The following is a 17,467-nucleotide window of genomic DNA, read 5'->3' as shown; positions in this document are numbered from 1 at the left end:
TTTCCAGATGTGTAAGCTGCCCATGCCACACGCACTCATGCAACCCCATACCATCAGAGATGCAGGCTTCTGAACTGGGCGCTGATAAAAACTTGGACTGTCCTTGTCCTCTTTAGAAACATGATGACGTGGCATCCCAGTTTTCCAAAAATAACTTTTTTTTGACCTATAGAGTTTTCGCTGGCAACAGCTAATGGCACGGTGGATTGTGTTCACTGATAATGTTTTCTGAAAGTATTCCTGAGCCCATGTTGTGATTTCCATATGATTTCCATAACAGTAGTATTCCTGTATGTGATGCAGTGCCGTTTAAGGGCCCGATGATCACGGGCATCCGGTATGGTTTTCGGGCCTTGACCCTTACGTGCAGAGATTGTTTCAGATTCTCTGAATGATATTATGCACTGTAGATGATGATAACATCAAACTCTTTGTAATTTTTCTCTGAGAAACTCCTTTCTGATATTGCTCCACTATTTTTCGCCTTAGCATTGGAGGAACTGGTGATCCTCTGCCCATCTTGATTTCTGAGAGACACTGCCACTCTGAGAGGCTCTTTTTATACCCAATCATGATGCCAATTGACCTAATAAGCTGCACATTGGACTTCCAGCTGTTCCTTATATGTACATTTAACTTTTCCGGCCTCTTATTGCTACCTGTCCCAACTTTTTTGGAATGTGTAGCTCTCATGAAATCCAAAATGAGCCAATATTTGGCATGACATTTCAAAATGTCTCACTTTCAACATTTGATATGTTATCCCATAAGCTGTTATTTTAATGTTGTATGTACGTTGTAACTGTTTTTAATTGTATAACTTTGTTGCCTCTTGGCCAGGACTCCTTTGAAAAAGAGGTTCTTAATCTCAATGGGACTCTCCTGGTTAAATAAAGGTTAAATCAAAATAAAATCAAAATCTATATTCTATTGTGAATAAAATATAAGTTTAAAGTGTTACTGTATTGGTTACTAACAAACATCTTATTTTAACTTAATTTTATCATAAAAGTGCACATTGGAAATATAGTATCATCAGGCTATATATTTAGTTTTATATTTATTATATAGTTATATATTTAGTAGAGAGAGAGAGAGAGAGAGAGAGAGAGAGAGAGAGAGAGAGAGAGAGAGAGAGAGAGAGAGAGAGAGAGAGAGAGAGAGAGAGAGAGAGAGAGAGAGAGAGAGAGAAAGAAAGAAGACTTAATAAAGAGTGACACATAGTTGGCCAATTAACCAGTAAGAACATTAGGTTTTAACCATAGCATTTATAAATTATTTTCATTAAAAACATTTTTAATACAATTTATCTTTTTATTGAAATTTAGTGAAGATGGTAATTGGTCACATGCAATGTTGTTAAATTACATATGATTTTGAGAGCAAAAGTCATAAAACAGAATTCAGTAAAAGAATATTAATAAAAAAGATCATTCAAAGTTCACCTCTGTTAGAGTTGAATGTCACATTGTACAGTGACTCATTGTCCAGTTCTTTCTTTGTGACCGTCACACTGTCTGGTTTAATTGTCCACAAATCATTCAGAGCGTTCTGCAACTCCATCGCTGATGCACTAACTGAGATCGGCCCTACAACATGCAAAGCAACTCCAGTAAACATTACATATATGCAAACAAAAAGACATCCCTAGAGGTAGTCCAGAAGGGTGAATGCAAAAATTAGAAGCAAAAGAAAATTAAATATTGTAGCTTCATTAAACACACATTCATACTGCTTTGTGAACTAATGCACCTGTTTTAAGACCTCCATATGTCAGGAAGTAGTATGTATTTTCACAGACGCTCAGAGAGAAACAATTACTGCTGATTCTCAGAGTCTGCACCTCATTAATGGGGGTTATTGGCATCCATCCCATGAAACGAATCACCTAAATTAACAAATAATTTTTTTAAACAAAAATGTACATAGCAGGTAGAGGAACTCAAATCTGAGACTTGCTCAGTTTCTGCAGGTGCATTGCAGAAAATGAATCCATGAGGCTTATCTTATCTTTGAACTTGTTCCTGTGAGCTCACTTACCTGTTTTTCAGGTAGAACATTATAGTTTGCGTTAATTTGCTGTTTCTCATTTACAGCTTCTGTTGTTTGCTGGGCCGTGAAAGGACTGATCTCTTTAAAAAAAGCCACATCCACTGATGCTACTACTCCATACTCCTGCACTAGAATCTCAATGTAGTACCTGTAATATATATATATATACATATATATAAATATATAATGATTGCAGTCAATATAGTCAATGATAAGAATAATAGTGACAAAAAGACTAATAGAGAGCTAACCTTATGACTTTTTGCACACTATTTACTACTTGAAAACCTCAACTTACGGTTTTCCCTTCAGCAAGCGCATGACCTCTGACCTCTGAGTGCTATAGCTGAAGAAACTGTTTGTATAGGAAGGCTGTGATGCAATCTTAACCTGAAATAAAACAAAAAGATTAAGTTTAAATTAAACTTAATATATTCTTGTATTCCAAAGCATTCATAAATTTCAAACAATGTATGCAGTTAACAGGATAATTGCTTACATTGATAACTGAAATTATTATTTTATTGACATTCGGGTACCTTATCCTGGGGAAGACCTGTCTTGCTGAAATATAGCTGGCATCGGTCGTCAGCTTTGATTCTGAAATAGTAGTTGTCGGTCTCCGTTGGAACAAAGAAACCACTCAATCGTGCCACAAAGTTATCAATCTCATTGGGCCACACATAGGACAGGGAATCCACCCACTGGACGGAATATCCAGGCCTACTGGAATTATACTTCAGGACGTCCTCCAGAAGGTTTGGAGAAGAGTTGTTCCACATCTCCATTTTAAAACCTCTGCCACCTACAAACATGAACCTTTTATTATCACTCAATATAACCAAGACAGTACTGTTTATAGGAATTTTCATTTTAATTCATTTTATAAATAGCAGGGGAGACCTGAACTTGTTTGCATCATTTTGTACTTAAATTAATATATTTGGGGCTATTTATTTTTTACCATTATTAACCAGGAAAAAATATTCTGCATATAAAATAATAAATAAATAAAAATACTGAAAATGAAATCACAGCAATTATTTTAGTTCAGATATATGGAAAGATTAAAGAGAGGAATACAAAGGAAATTGTTAAAATTCCAGTTTCGTTGCCATCAATTATGTGAGCTATGGTGTTGATTGTGATAACGTGTGACACGTCCACAGTGTCAGATGTTCTTGCGTGTGGAGAACATCCATAGAATTCCACTGTCATGCCAACAATGTCTATGAAAAGACATATACGTCACCACAAAATATCAAATTTATTATAAGGTTCTCACCAGGAAACACAGTCATATTGGTTCTTTCATAACCAGGTGTTATGCAGACAATCCTCTCATTTGATACGCTCTGAATCTGACACTCACGACCTAAGGAAAAAAATATATAATAAAACAATATATTTTAAAAAATATAGTAAAATTATTTTATAAATAATTTATATAATAATTTTGATAATTATAATTATTCACAATAGTTCATTTTAATATATATATATATATATATATATATATATGTTTTAATGGTTTATCACATAGCAAATAATATATTTAATTTATATTTTTAGAGGGTTACCTCCTACTAAAACCATAGCTGGCTGGTCAGTCTCATCAAAGTAATTTCCCTGAATGGTCAGTAATGTGCCGCCCAATATGCTGCCCTCAGAGGGAGAAACTCCTGTCACCTCTGAAAGAGACCAGGGCATGTTTTTTGTTTGTTTTTTCATCTGATTTTGTGCAGGCAATTCCATGATGTACTATTTAAGAAGACTAAATGTTGTCCACACCTGCATATGTTTGGAACATGGCAAGCGTGTTCAGTGCTGAGATGCTGAAAACCCCGAAGTCTGGCAAACTCCTAAAACAAGAAAATATGTGTTTTGTCTACTTTTCTGTCAACAAGCAGAGAATTTAAATCAAACTTTTCTGACCTCCCGAATTGACTGTCGAGAATGTAACTGAGGTTGTGATGACCTGAAAACCAAGGCAATGACATTTAATCTGACAAGAATCTAAAGTGAATGAATAATTCTTGAACGTTTTAATAATGTTTCCTCACCAACATACGTTCCAGTCATTTTACAGCTCATATATCCCCATTGGCTGGTCTCAGAATCCAAAGAGAGGCCATACCTGAAGAAAAAATAATGATTATTTTTGGAGGGTCTGACTCCGTTCACATTCAATGTTTACAATCATTAATGAATTAACTGAGACACACTTACTTTTCATCTGAATTGGGTTTAAGAAGTTCACAAGGCATGCCTCCCATGTAAGCTCTGTTCAAAGAAAATAGTTCCTTATGTCAACACAAAGAATATATATAACATTCATACAGTTATATTTTTTTATTTTTTATTAAATACTTCCTGACCTTAAAAATCTCACATCCAAGCCATTGGAGCTTTTGTCAGTGTTGCTTCCGTACACATCGGTATAGATTCTTCCCCGCAGTGTCACCACAGTCCCTAAAGTTCATTCCATTATGTTCTTTATTTTTTGGTGAAAGGTATATTTTCACCAAAATATTTTCATATAGGCATCACAGAGTAATGACAAAAAATAACAAAGCTCACCTGGGGGACCTGAGAGTGGACTGATCCTTTGAATGCTAGGTGTATAGTATGATCGGCTCTGTAAAGTAGTTCATGTTTTTATATATATTGTTATATTTTGAGATGATATGATTATATGTATTAATAAGCAGCACAATGAAGTCCATCTCACTTACATAAAACATGCACCAGTAATACCACTGATATCCAGAACAAATGTTACTGGAAGGAATGGGCACACCATCCACGCTGACCCGCACCTCATAGTCATCCTCTGGCAGAGCTCTGAATATGGTGCAATACAAAGCTTACTTTGAGAAACACATAAGTCATTAAAATTTTTCATAACATTATGCGGTACAGCTATTTCAAAGAATTACATTTGGCTTAACTTCCTTTATGCACAAATATGCCAGACTAAAGTATTCTTTAATAAACATGTTATACAATCAAATGCAATGGGATTTGTTATAGAAGAATTTGGAATGACATCAAAAGAAAGTTCATGCAAAAAATGTAATTTTCAAATTGCAAGAAAAATATTTGGGAGCTACAGGAGCGGGGGAAGATTTAAAGTGTTTTAATTTTGGTCTGTTTCTCACACTTGTAAGAATTCAGAACTAATAGCACACAAGTCAAATGGACTGGTCTTATGGTAATTTTATTGCTTGGATATTCCTCAAAAACATCTGTGCTTGCATTCCAAAGAAGAAAACTAGTCTCATACATGTAGGTTTGGATCAACATAAGGGCGAAAATTTATTGAAAAATAAAGTTTACTATAAAAAGAACAGACGAACATCAGTTCATCATCAAATATAATGATAAAATTGTGCCTTTAGTTATCATTTCGGAATAAAGGTCAAACATATGTAAAAACAATAACTTCATTTATACTTAATTTTAATGAATAGAACATTACACAGCTAATGTAGAAGTACAAAATGAAATTACATTTGGTTTATATTTTTATGTAAAGTTTATTTAACCAGGAAGATGTGACAACATTAATAATTTTATATATAAACTTTGGACTTTGCCTCATCATTTCAGAACACTCCTCATTTACAGGAGCACTTAATACAATGCAATGACTACAATAGAGATCAAAGAAGACTTGGCTATCTAAATTCATTGATACCTTGTATAACACATGATCTGATTGGAGTGAGTGGAGTCTTTCTCGACATCACAAGGGATAGATCTGGTGCGGGACACCAGCGTCACACGGTTGCCAAAGTTTGGGTCATTGGCATTGAGATTGAATTGATTGGCTTGTGCAAAACCTGAGAGAGATTTAAACCGTAATACCAACACGTGCTAAACCAGAATGCCTGCATTTATTTAAAACCATTTTTATTACTTTTTTAATACCTTGTCCCTCTATAGTCAGTCTCGTGCCGCCATTGAGGCTTCCGTATTTTGGGGTCACTTTGTTGACACGTTGCGCTCCTGTCAGGACAGAGATTGGATATAGTCACGAAAATATATATTCATTGTAATGCATGAATGTCTGTATGCTTTAAGCCTGAAACCAACTACATGAAATTACGCAAAACTTTCAGAATGACTGAGGTGGGGGGGAAAAAATGGAAAATAAAGCCAGTGCGTACCTGCGGGACTCCAGAGTAAAATACAAACAATGAGCAGCAGGTGAAGCTCCTGTCGCACGTGCCTCATCCTGATAGACTCGCAGTGCGCGCGCTTCAAAACAAAGCTTCCTCCAGTTACTGGATCCCTTCTGCACACACAATATTCACATCCATTTGTGTTTACCCATGTCATTTGTATTTCCTTGCGAAATATATGTTAACATAACATTATATTTTATATATTATATTTTAACATTATTAATTAATTTACATATTAAAACAGCCTTCACGTGCTATCGGAAATTTCACAATTCATACAATAATACGATTCAAATTTTAAAATATGCAATGCATTAATGACCAGACAAGCTGGGGTGAAAATAAAACTAAAAAATCATACTTGATAGGCTGCAGCAGTAGTTCTATGTTTATTTTTTATTTTTAGAACTTCCCAGTGGTAAACACGACATCATAGGGCGTTCGTGTGCAATTTTTACCTATGAAACTTACGATAATTCCGAAAACACGTGAAAGCATTGGGCTATAGCACATTACCTATATTTAATATAGATATATCATAGGCTAAATTAATATAGGACATTAATAACAGCATGTTTACACCCAGAATATATATATATATATATATATATATATATATATATATATATATATATATATATATATATATATATATATATATATATATATATATATATATATATATAATTGCTCAAAGCTCACACAGACAATAAGACTGACATACCTGTTAAAGCACTCTTGGAAAATCCAAACTGCAGTGGCTCAATTGTTAAAAAGAGCTCACCCTTTTTATACTACCTGCCCACAGGGTGGCAAGAGGAGATTTGCTCTCTCTCTCTCTCTCTCTCTCTCTCTCTCTCTCTCTCTCTCTCTCTCTCTCTCTCTCTCTCTCTCTCTCTCTCTCTCTCTCTCTCTCTCTCTCTCTCATTGCTGTCACTCTACAAAGACATTTATTCTTTCCCAGTGTACCTTAACAACACTTATTTGAAACTCACTTATCATTGTGCGGTCAACATTACTTCTATATTATTAAAATGATGACTAAACCTGAAAATTAGACTATTCGATGTCCTTTAGCTGCAATAAAATAATGATGATTACAGGTCATTTAGATGATCAGGTCCTAATTCGCAGGATTTTATAATTTACCAGCAGTGTGTTGTGCTGGTATTTATATCCAATTGTGATCTCATTCTTTGTTGTGTTGCGTGTAAGGTTACAACTTTTTTTTGCATAACAGGCCAAATTTGAATAGTGAAGCATGCAAAAGTTATCTCCAGGGAAATTCTATCAAGTAAATAATTAAAATTAAAGTTAGATAAAGACTGTAATGCTAATGAATGACTTTAAGATCAAATGCAATCCCTGTCATGCTAGCACAGATTGTCACAGCCACCAAATATCAGCAGCTGAAATGGATAGGGGAAAATACAAGAAGCTGGGGGTTCCAGCTAAGTGTACAAAATAAAACAAACTGTCTTTTTAAAAAAGGAAAAGGCCTATTTTGAGACTAAGATACAGTAAGATACAGTACAGTTACAGCAGATGTAAACAAAATATAAGTGTAAATGTAAATGTTGAATCTTGTCATATTCATTCAGTGATGTTCAGTGATTAAGTCATACTACTTAAGATTATTAAGATTATATTTTCCGGATGAATAAAATGTAGTTTTTTATTTAACAGCCAAATAATTAAACCAAATTGACTAAAGTGTAAGTATTTTTTACTCGTTTGCAGTAATGGCAAATTACTTTCAAGATCATTTACAATAATATTCCTGATGTAGCTGACATAGATCATGACACATGCAGCCACAGCCATTAATTATCAGTGTTGAAATTGATGAAAAATAAACAAATTGCCAGTGTTCGTGCAAAATCACCCTTTTAACTCACACAGACGGTAGGCTATTCTATTTTGAACCCGTTGAGGGCTACCATAAAAAGAACATTGTGCTAAATAGGCTACTTCACAAAATGTGAATACAATCCAGTATGAGTCACAAGCATAGACTGTAAAGGTCACAAGTTAAAATGCATTGCTAAATACAGCCTGATTATTTGCATAGCACATTTAATTTGACGTTTTCCAGTAGCCTACACATTTTTTCTTTAAATGGCCAAAAAAATAAACTTTTTAGGTGTAAACAAATGAAAAATAAAATGTAAACAAATATAAAAATTGTATTTGGCCTTTAATGTATTACAGAGACTATAAAAACGAAACTGAAAAAAACTCAATTTCCCAGAATCCTGTTGGGTCGGTCCGTCTGAAAACTAGTCCGGGTTTTAGCGAGTGCATTACAGTTAAAGCTTATTTCCTGTTGCTAGCAACGTTACATTTTGGTTTTATTAGAGACCCATGTTCTCGAACTGAATACTGATTATTTGGAATATAATTTTAATGAAATATGGCTTTACCGAATTGCTCACTGAAGGTAAACAGAGAGTTGCTGGATACCAGTTTTGAAAGTTACAGGCTTTCACTGGATTCTATTCCTACTTACAATGTTGAGTTGGATGCAGGTGAGCAAATTCTTTATTTGACCTGTTATAGTCTGATTTATAAATTGTTTAAGTTTTTATTCAATGTAGCGTGAAGTATATGAACTAAAAGGCTTTCATTAACTACACTGTGAGAGCAGTGTTGTCATTATAACAGTCCTTATAAACCACAACTCTTTATGAACAACTAGATCTGTGCATCTTTGTTATGATCTTAAAGGTAGCCCAAAGCATTGTTGCGGCATTGGTCATGCAAATCTTCCTTTTGTTTCTTTCAGCTGTGGCTGAGGTTAAACTGAAAGACAGTCAGTATACCCTGGACCATGTGAGAGCATTTGGTATGTACAACTACCTCCATATAGACCCCTGGTATGAAGATAGCGTCTACTTTGTGGACAGCAAAGGCCGGGTACTCAATCTAACAGTCACATTGGTAAGTTTTTGTTATGTAATTTCTGAAATATGGATAAGGGCCATATATTTTGAGCAATTACATTTCCTTCCAGGAGGACAAAGCTACTGTATTTCTCCATGTGCATATGTAGGTCAGAAACGAATATATGTGGGTCAAAAAACCAATATGCATTTGTAAAGAGTTAGTTCACCCCAAAAATGAAAATTCTGCCATCAATTACTCCCCTTATGCCATTACAAACCCGTAAGACCCGTAAGTTAATTTTCGGAACACAAATTAAGATATTTGTGAAGATATTTGTGAAGAAATCTGTGAAGAAATTTCGAGAGCTCTCTGAACCCTCTGTGGACAGCTATATAATTAACACTTTCAAGGCACAGAAAGGTGGTAAAAACAGTTAAAAACATCTCCAGGGGTTCAACCTTAATTTTATGAAGTAATTTTTGTGTTGAATAAAGTTGTAACAAAATAACTTTATACAACAATTTCTTCTAGCCTGCGTCAGATCTCTTAAGCTGTCGACGCAGTGTAAACAGTGCACCGCTTCCTAGTTCTGCGGTAGAATGACTGTGCTTGGGCCATGATGCTCACGATGCTCACAATTATGATCAAAGTTATTCAACTAATTATACAAATAAAATGTATGAATTAGGTTTTAATTAATTCTATAAACTATAATACAGATCTGCCAACATTGTCGCTATATGCTAAATGAAAATAAGCTGATAACATCACTGTTTTCTCCGGAAAGACTGTACAGCCAAATCTAATTTTGTTGCAATATTATCCTGTTTGACACTGTGAAGCTGAGTAGTAATAGGATGCACCTTATGACAAAAAGATTTATGGCTTTGACCTTTTGACCTTTTGCCCGATTGAACTTCCGGGGTCACGGTCATGGAGGGGTTTCCGGTATGATTTATGACGTGACCTTTTGACCTTCCGGGGGTTATGGGGATTAGGGGTATAATTTATGACGTGCCCTTTGACCTTCCGGGGTTTATGGGGATTACGGGTATAATTTATCACGTGCCCTTTGACCTTCCGGGGGTTATGGGGATTACCGGTATAATATATAATGTCTTGACAGATGGTTTTATCCTTTGAAGTGGGTATGATATATTTGTGACGGAAAGTTTTATCCTTTGAAGAGGGTATAATATATGATGTTTTGAAGTCGTTAATAATATATGAAGTCGTTAATAATGATAATATATGGTGTTTTTTATCCTTTGAAGAGGTTATGATATATATTTGTGACGGAAAGTTTTATCCTTTGAAGAGGGTATAATATATGATGTTTTGAAGTCGTTAATAATATATGAAGTCGTTAATAATGATAATATATGGTGTTTTTTATCCTTTGAAGAGGTTATGATATATATTTGTGACGGAAAGTTTTATCCTTTGAAGTTCGGGCTATCAGGACCCTCCTCCTCCTCATACCATATTATCATGCTGTACTGTGAAGTGTATCTCTCACAAGCATTCTCTTCTTTTCAAATAATATAAACGAAAATCTACCCCGCAAAAGTTGAATGTTTATAAAATAGTTTAATAAAAACAATATTTAAAAAACCCTGAACCAACCATTTCAGTTTTAAATAAAATGGAGTCACAAAAAAAAAATTGCAAATTGCATCAAAAAGCGTTTATAGATTCGAAGTAAAAAACACACTGCTTATAAAGCAATACAATGTATGAAACGGTTCACACAAAATCATTTAGAGATATTATTTAGTAATATTTAGACAGTCTGCGTCTAACATTTCACATCTTTTAAAAACAAAGTTCCCATACCATCCAGGCATCCTATTTCCTGAATGTCTCCCGAAGCAGCCTCTCTTACCCGTGGGCTGGGGTTTGCGGGTGTGTATTCCTGACACCTTGTTGCCATCCGCTTCAGACCTCGCCTAATATATGGCACAATTATCCATTTTGAAACGTTCCTCATCTGTTGGAGTTGGACTATAGGGCCTCACAGGTCACGACATGCGTTAAATGTTTATAGAGTTGAAGAAAAACATACTGCTTATGAAGCAACGCAATGTATGAAACGTGTTCACAAAAATCATCTAGAGATATTATTTAGTAATATCATAATCATAATATTTAGAGAGTCTGCATCTAACTTTCCACATCTTTTAAAAAATAATTAAATAATACATTAATTAATATAATTTATAAGCTGTTTTGCTCATGGGTCAAAGTTTGATCAGGGGAATACCTGAAACGCACACGCACACACAAACACGGTAATTGGTTCTATAAAATTAACTTTTCTCTATTTTAAATGAATAAAAACAAATGTTACTAAAATTATTTGAACACTTTTAGTTATAGTTTTAGCAAAATATAATAATAAATAAATATAAAAATACCTTTAATTTTTAGAGAGTTGAAGAAGATAAAAAGCAAATAGTATCAGCCAAAACCCCCTCCGATCCTCCCAGAGTACTCCACTATGAAACGAATGCTTCAGACCCCCCTTGGACGGGAGGGGTTAGAGCTGAGACTCATGTCACAGCACATGTTAAGTTTGTCTGCCAATGCCTTTCCAGAGCCAATATTTAGTTTGTACTAATTTTCTTTCAAAGTATAATCTTTAAAGTTTAAATGAGATCTAAATCCAATCTTTAAAGTTTAAATAAAGTCGTATCTTCTTTATCTACCTATGAGACAACCGTATAAGATCTGATGCCACATTGTAGGAATGATTTTCCTTAAATTCAACCTAAAGTATATTCTTACTAAAATCGTCTGTTCAAAAACTTTAGCTTGTTTAAAATGTAAAATCTTAGATCTTATTTCTACAAATATTCAAAGCAGGTCTTAAACTATTAACCTTGTATGAACCCCATGCTATGAAACACATCGACAAAGTTTGCCATCTGTGGTCAAAGACACTGCATAAGTAACGTTTAATTTTACTCGTCTTAGTCTAAGCACGATCTTTAAATAATAACCGGTCATATCTTATACTACTACTATGGTAGCCGTGATCTAGGATTGTAAGTCGCATATGATTTTTATTTTCTTGCGTCTTCCAAACTGGTCTTCATCAGTGTGGAAACATACCCTTTACATAAAATATACTATCAGTTATCTACTCAAAATGCATAGAATTTTGAAAATGTAATGCTCATGTATGTTGTATGTTTTTGAGACAGTTTGTCTGTTGGACAGCATGAACAGACTTTGGAGAGAGCGGATGACGCTAGGAGGGAGATTGCCCTTTGACCCCAACGATTTTGCAGGCTGTTAAAGACCCTGCAAGGTAGTCATTCATTTCAGTTGTTATTCACCAAAACAGCACAGAGTGAATCTTTAACATTTAAAATTGTGCATAAAAACCTTACAATTAAACTTACATTTAAAGATGGTACATGTCCCATGGATCTATATTTTACTTTTCTTAGTTCTACAAAGTTTTAATATCAATTAAACTCCTAGTTGACAATAATGTTTGCTGCAATGCTCACAACTGTAAGATACACTACATATGTAAGATAGCAAAATAAAACACTGTATGACACTAGTTTAACATTTGAAGAAAAAGTTTACCAAATGCATCTACATATCCGTTGTGTTCTGACACAAAGCCGTTAATTGGGACGTATTGTTTTATAAAATGTACTTTTCCTATGTCTGCAAAGTTTCATGCTACTTTTACTAGCCTGATAAAAATGTAGTTAATACATTGTGAAACAAGACAATCACGCTACCAAATACATTTGATTTTAAGAAAAAGGGGTGTTTTAAAATACAACTGAACCAGATTATTTTCTCTTTTGACACACTATTAGAAAAAAAACTTTCTCTGTGATGTTGGAATAGGCCTAGGTCTTTTTAAAGTATCACATCAGGCATGTAACAATCATGCAGTGCAATGATCCAGATGAAGCTTCTTATCAAACAAAGACAATTATATTTATCTTTCACTTGTGAATATTTGTACGCTAGTATCACACTTGCCATTTTTAATAGTCTTTACTATTGCCTTACGCATCCCAATCCAGCTAAATTATCATTTGTTTCACATGTTTATGTCTTTTTCCCTATATCATTTTTGGCTCAATTAAATCGATATCGATTAAAGTTTATGGTCATTGCATCTTCCCTATACGGATACAATCCAAACATGTTCTTTGTAGGAATTATGTGGGACACAAAACTCGGCGTAAATTCAAGAGGCCTAGAGGAAGAAAGCAGTGAAATTGTATAAGAAAAAATGTCCGCTTTATTGCGATACGCATTTTTCCCCCATTGCCTATTCTTAGTCATATGATCAAGATTACTGTTCGCATTTTATTTGCGAACAGTAATTTGTTTTTAGGTAAAGATTCCTATCTGGTCGTTGTCAGTGCAAGTTTGTGCAAATCATTTTAAGCATTTTTATTAAACGTCAGACTAAACTTATTTGTTTTCTTTTGACAAACCTACATTTCAAACGATTCACCTCCAATGCTCCACAACCACAGGGACAACACTCCTGAAACCTAATCTTGGTGAATTTTTCTCACCTAGAACACAAAACTTTGTTCATACCAAACAAGTACGTTTTACACATGTTGACTATTTAACTATTTTTGTAGGTATCATGACATTTTAGAGGAATTACTAAAAGATTAAAACACCAGAATCACAATGTTTGTTGACGATGTGATTGTCATATTTAGTTAAATTTCAGATGACCGTTTTGTTTGTTGAACTTTTTGACAAAGGCTCTTCTTTGAGCACCATCAACATTATAGGAATAAATGAAAATTAAGAAATGACGAGACAGTCTTTCTATTTGACCGTGTTTGACTAAAGTGATATTTCTTTTACTGTCACTACAGTCTCAGTCTCATCTACGATGAGGAATCACATGAACCGTCACCGTGAAAAGTAAGTCTGCTGTTCTACAGCTGAAACATATACGCCTGTTGCATTCATTAAAGTTTGCGCTTGTTAAACCAAGTTAGACTCCTCTTATAAAGGTTATAGACACATTTTGAACATTAGCCTTATACGCGTTTTATCCATGCACAAATCTCTATGTAATTCGAGAAGTACATTTACGAAAGTATCATTTTATAATCAATTTAGGAAAAAAACATTCACAAGCAACTGTCAAAGTTTGTTATTTTGGATTTGTAAATAATGACTTTTACTACTCCACCAGATAGGCATGAGGTTTAGATGATTTTAAATGTGTGACCAAACTCTTCTTTTGACAAACCAACATTTCAAATTATGTAACGAATCGTTTCTTTCAACATCCCACTTGACATTAAAGATTGTGACGTGTCGTCAACTATCATCGACATCTGACCCTGACGTACGACACATCGGTTGTAATAAACAAGATGTGCTAAAAATTCTGTCCGATTTGTTAGCGGGATAATACCGCATCAACATAACCCGTTCCTGTTTTAGGTTCTAGGTCAATTCAAGCATAATCTTTATGCAACAATTAGTACGCGTGCACAATTTACCACAAATGTTTACCGCGGATAAGATAAGAGACATTTAGCTATAATGAAATCATAATACAGAAATCCTTTCTTCTGATCTATTGTAAAAGTTTGTAAAGTAGATTTTTCCCTGCCAGTAGAGGACAGTTTTACATTTTGTTTCAAAGACTACCCTTTGAGCAGAGTCAAACAGGCATAATACAGCATTAAAAAAAAAATTAAACTTATGTTATTTTAGGGGGTCTGTCTGCATAATGCGTCAACATGAAAAGCGAGTCTCGTGTTCTTTGAAATATTACGCTTACCATCCACAGAACAGGGGTTAGAAGCCGTGACATGATTAATCTCACTGAGTGTGTTAAAGCGGCTGGTGTTTTATGGCTATCGAAAGCACCACATTCTTGTTAGTCACATCAAAGCCCCTACCTACTGAATTTAGTATTTAAAGAAGTTAGGAAACGGTCTGCAACTCTAGCGTTACAATGACTACTGAAACATCTTTGGTGGGTGTAACACCGACAAGAAGTTCTGTTGAAACGGAAGAAAACCTTCCTTACGCACTACAGAAAAAACAGAGGATCCATTTGACCAAGTTTCTTCATGAAGATGATTTTGTCAAACAGGAATTTCTGCTAGGTGACGTTTATATCGGGGGGTTTGTTTTTGACAAGACATCACACACGGTCAAACTCTACGCCATGGAATTTTTTGAAGAAGAACTTACATCGGAGACACCTTGCGTGCTTTTCCCCGCTAAAGACTGGTCATTTTTCTACAACCGTGTTTGGAGCGATCTTAATGGGGTTGCTAGTAAAACCTATTACATAAACGAATGGGATGGAGCGACGCCCAATGTGAGGTACAAGGTGACAAAGGACAGTAAGGAACCAAAGCCTGATGATTACGTACTCGTATCAACCTGCAGGAACAAGACGCTACATGAACAAAACCGCCTTAAGGTGCGTAAATGTTATGAGGAGGCTGAAATTCGAAATTCAAAGTATTGGCTTCAAAGCAGCAGTGATTCCGACTCTGATAATGACTTCCCAATTCCAGAGGACTACCCTTTCGAATGCTGTACAAAGAGTCTCGTCCTCTTGTGGAGAGACATGTCTACGCTGCACAGCACCTTTTCACTAATAGACATGTTCTTTAAGCTGAGTTATATGTTGAGTGATACTGAATGATCAATCAATCAATCAATCAGTATTGGCGTATTACATGGTTAAGTCCTTTGTATAGAAAATATTAATACGTTTCAGTAAAACCATGCAGTATTTGTGCAATTACATTGTAATTGTAATGTTCCTTGTTTTGTGTTACTTGACATTATCTTAGTTTTTTTGTTTATTGGAAACAATTTCAATCCCCTCCGTTACAGGCTTAATAATGATTCACTCAAATTGTAGAATATTGTTTAAAATTGTGTGTATTTTTTGAAAAACATTAAAATTATTATTGATGTGTTACATAAACTATGCGCATTGTGTTTTAATTTTACTTGAGACAAATCAATATGACTATGTCAGTAAAAGTCTTTAACTGAAAATATCATCCTAGCAGTTATATGCATAGATAGTGTCATCTCAGTATCAGAACACTTGGAAAGCCTTTAAAACTAACAAAAACCTGAAATAAAATTCTGAAATGTTTAAAATGTACAAATATTTTTTCAAAACAGTTATCAAATGATGGCAACCCTCATTATTAAATAATGTGCAGTACATGCAACTAATAGAAATGTAAGTGTAAAGGTTGCACACAATGAACATTTTAGATGTCACAGGGTAAAGAAAAAAGCAAGTCAATAAGGCATATAAATGCCTATGAACATTCACAGTACAAAAAAAGAAACAAGTCAACCAAGCAGCTTGTTTTTCAAAGAGCTTGTTTGAGCAGCTTGTTCTTCAACTTTAGGAGAGAGCTTAAGTGTATCAAGGTCCAGAAACGGTTTATTAAAAAATAAAAGGTTCAATCATTTGTGATTATTTTATGAACAATGTCTGAGCTTGTTACAAACAGTATTAGACAGCTCGCAATGCTGATTCTTTAGGAGGTAAATAATAATCATCTTAAATGATTTCAAACATAGAAGCTGTTAAAATATTTAATACAATTAAGAAAATATTTCAGAGATCTACTATGCTTATCAGTTGTTTCGGTCTTTCTTTTATACGGTATTCCAATACGTTCAAGATGCTGCTGTTGTTGCAGAAGTAGAGGCTTTATACTATATTTAAAGATTGGACCATTAGCTCTTCATTTGTGACGTACTGTTTAAGCATTTGTAAATAAGACCGGAAGAAACCATGATTTTTGGTATTGGCTAAGCATGTATGAACAGAAAATGTATGCATTTTAGAATTATTTTAAACGACTGGATATTGTGTGAAACCAACATGGATTGTGTTAATGTGTGGTAAAAACAGAAGGTCGTTGCGCGAATTGTGATTCGAGTTTTGGAAAATGCGCCTACAGATTGTGTCCTACAAGTACCGGCATGTTAAAAGTCCTACATGTCACCAGAGAGAAGTGTATAATTGTAACTCAGTCCAGTTATGATTTACAAAACAAAACAAAAAACAGAAATTAGATAGTGTTGAAATTTCTTTTTGTGCAGACTTTTAAGATAATGCTAAGATGATATTTTCAGTTAAAGACTTTTACTGACATAGTCATATTGATTTGTCTCAAGTAAAATTAAAACACAATGCGCATAGTTTATGTAACACATCAATAATAATTTTAATGTTTTTCAAAAAATACACACAATTTTAAACAATATTCTACAATTTGAGTGAATCATTATTAAGCCTGTAACGGAGGGGATTGAAATTGTTTCCA

At 34.4% G+C, this 17,467-nt stretch overlaps 2 protein-coding genes across 3 annotated transcripts in view; one reads left to right on the top strand and one right to left on the bottom strand.

Moving 5' to 3' along the window:
• Positions 1–6,982, bottom strand: part of pkhd1l1.1 (PKHD1 like 1, tandem duplicate 1) — a 63,588-nt gene extending 56,606 nt beyond the window's left edge. For both annotated transcript variants that reach the window (XM_067425875.1, XM_067425876.1), the window contains exons 1-18: positions 6,967–6,982; positions 6,225–6,352; positions 5,986–6,063; positions 5,753–5,897; positions 4,788–4,896; positions 4,633–4,690; positions 4,431–4,524; positions 4,282–4,335; positions 4,116–4,189; positions 3,988–4,030; positions 3,844–3,914; positions 3,633–3,743; positions 3,338–3,427; positions 2,592–2,857; positions 2,351–2,442; positions 2,041–2,200; positions 1,753–1,888; positions 1,446–1,589 (exon numbers count right to left, since the gene is read on the bottom strand). In XM_067425875.1, coding sequence (XP_067281976.1) covers positions 1,446–1,589; positions 1,753–1,888; positions 2,041–2,200; positions 2,351–2,442; positions 2,592–2,857; positions 3,338–3,427; positions 3,633–3,743; positions 3,844–3,914; positions 3,988–4,030; positions 4,116–4,189; positions 4,282–4,335; positions 4,431–4,524; positions 4,633–4,690; positions 4,788–4,896; positions 5,753–5,897; positions 5,986–6,063; positions 6,225–6,291 — 1,792 coding nt within the window. In that variant the 5' untranslated portion in view covers positions 6,292–6,352; positions 6,967–6,982. The remainder of the gene's footprint in view (positions 1–1,445; positions 1,590–1,752; positions 1,889–2,040; positions 2,201–2,350; positions 2,443–2,591; positions 2,858–3,337; positions 3,428–3,632; positions 3,744–3,843; positions 3,915–3,987; positions 4,031–4,115; positions 4,190–4,281; positions 4,336–4,430; positions 4,525–4,632; positions 4,691–4,787; positions 4,897–5,752; positions 5,898–5,985; positions 6,064–6,224; positions 6,353–6,966) is intronic.
• Positions 6,983–8,527: 1,545 nt separating this feature from the next.
• nudcd1 (NudC domain containing 1) overlaps positions 8,528–17,467 on the top strand; it is a 53,922-nt gene continuing 44,982 nt past the window's right edge. The window contains exons 1-2 of the mRNA XM_067425329.1: positions 8,528–8,770; positions 9,028–9,182. Coding sequence (XP_067281430.1) covers positions 8,656–8,770; positions 9,028–9,182 — 270 coding nt within the window. The 5' untranslated portion in view covers positions 8,528–8,655. The remainder of the gene's footprint in view (positions 8,771–9,027; positions 9,183–17,467) is intronic.

The sequence above is a fragment of the Pseudorasbora parva genome, chromosome 19 (genome assembly GCF_024679245.1).
Source record: "Pseudorasbora parva isolate DD20220531a chromosome 19, ASM2467924v1, whole genome shotgun sequence".
NCBI lineage: Eukaryota > Metazoa > Chordata > Actinopteri > Cypriniformes > Gobionidae > Pseudorasbora > Pseudorasbora parva.
This window is presented reverse-complemented; position numbering and strand designations above follow the sequence as displayed.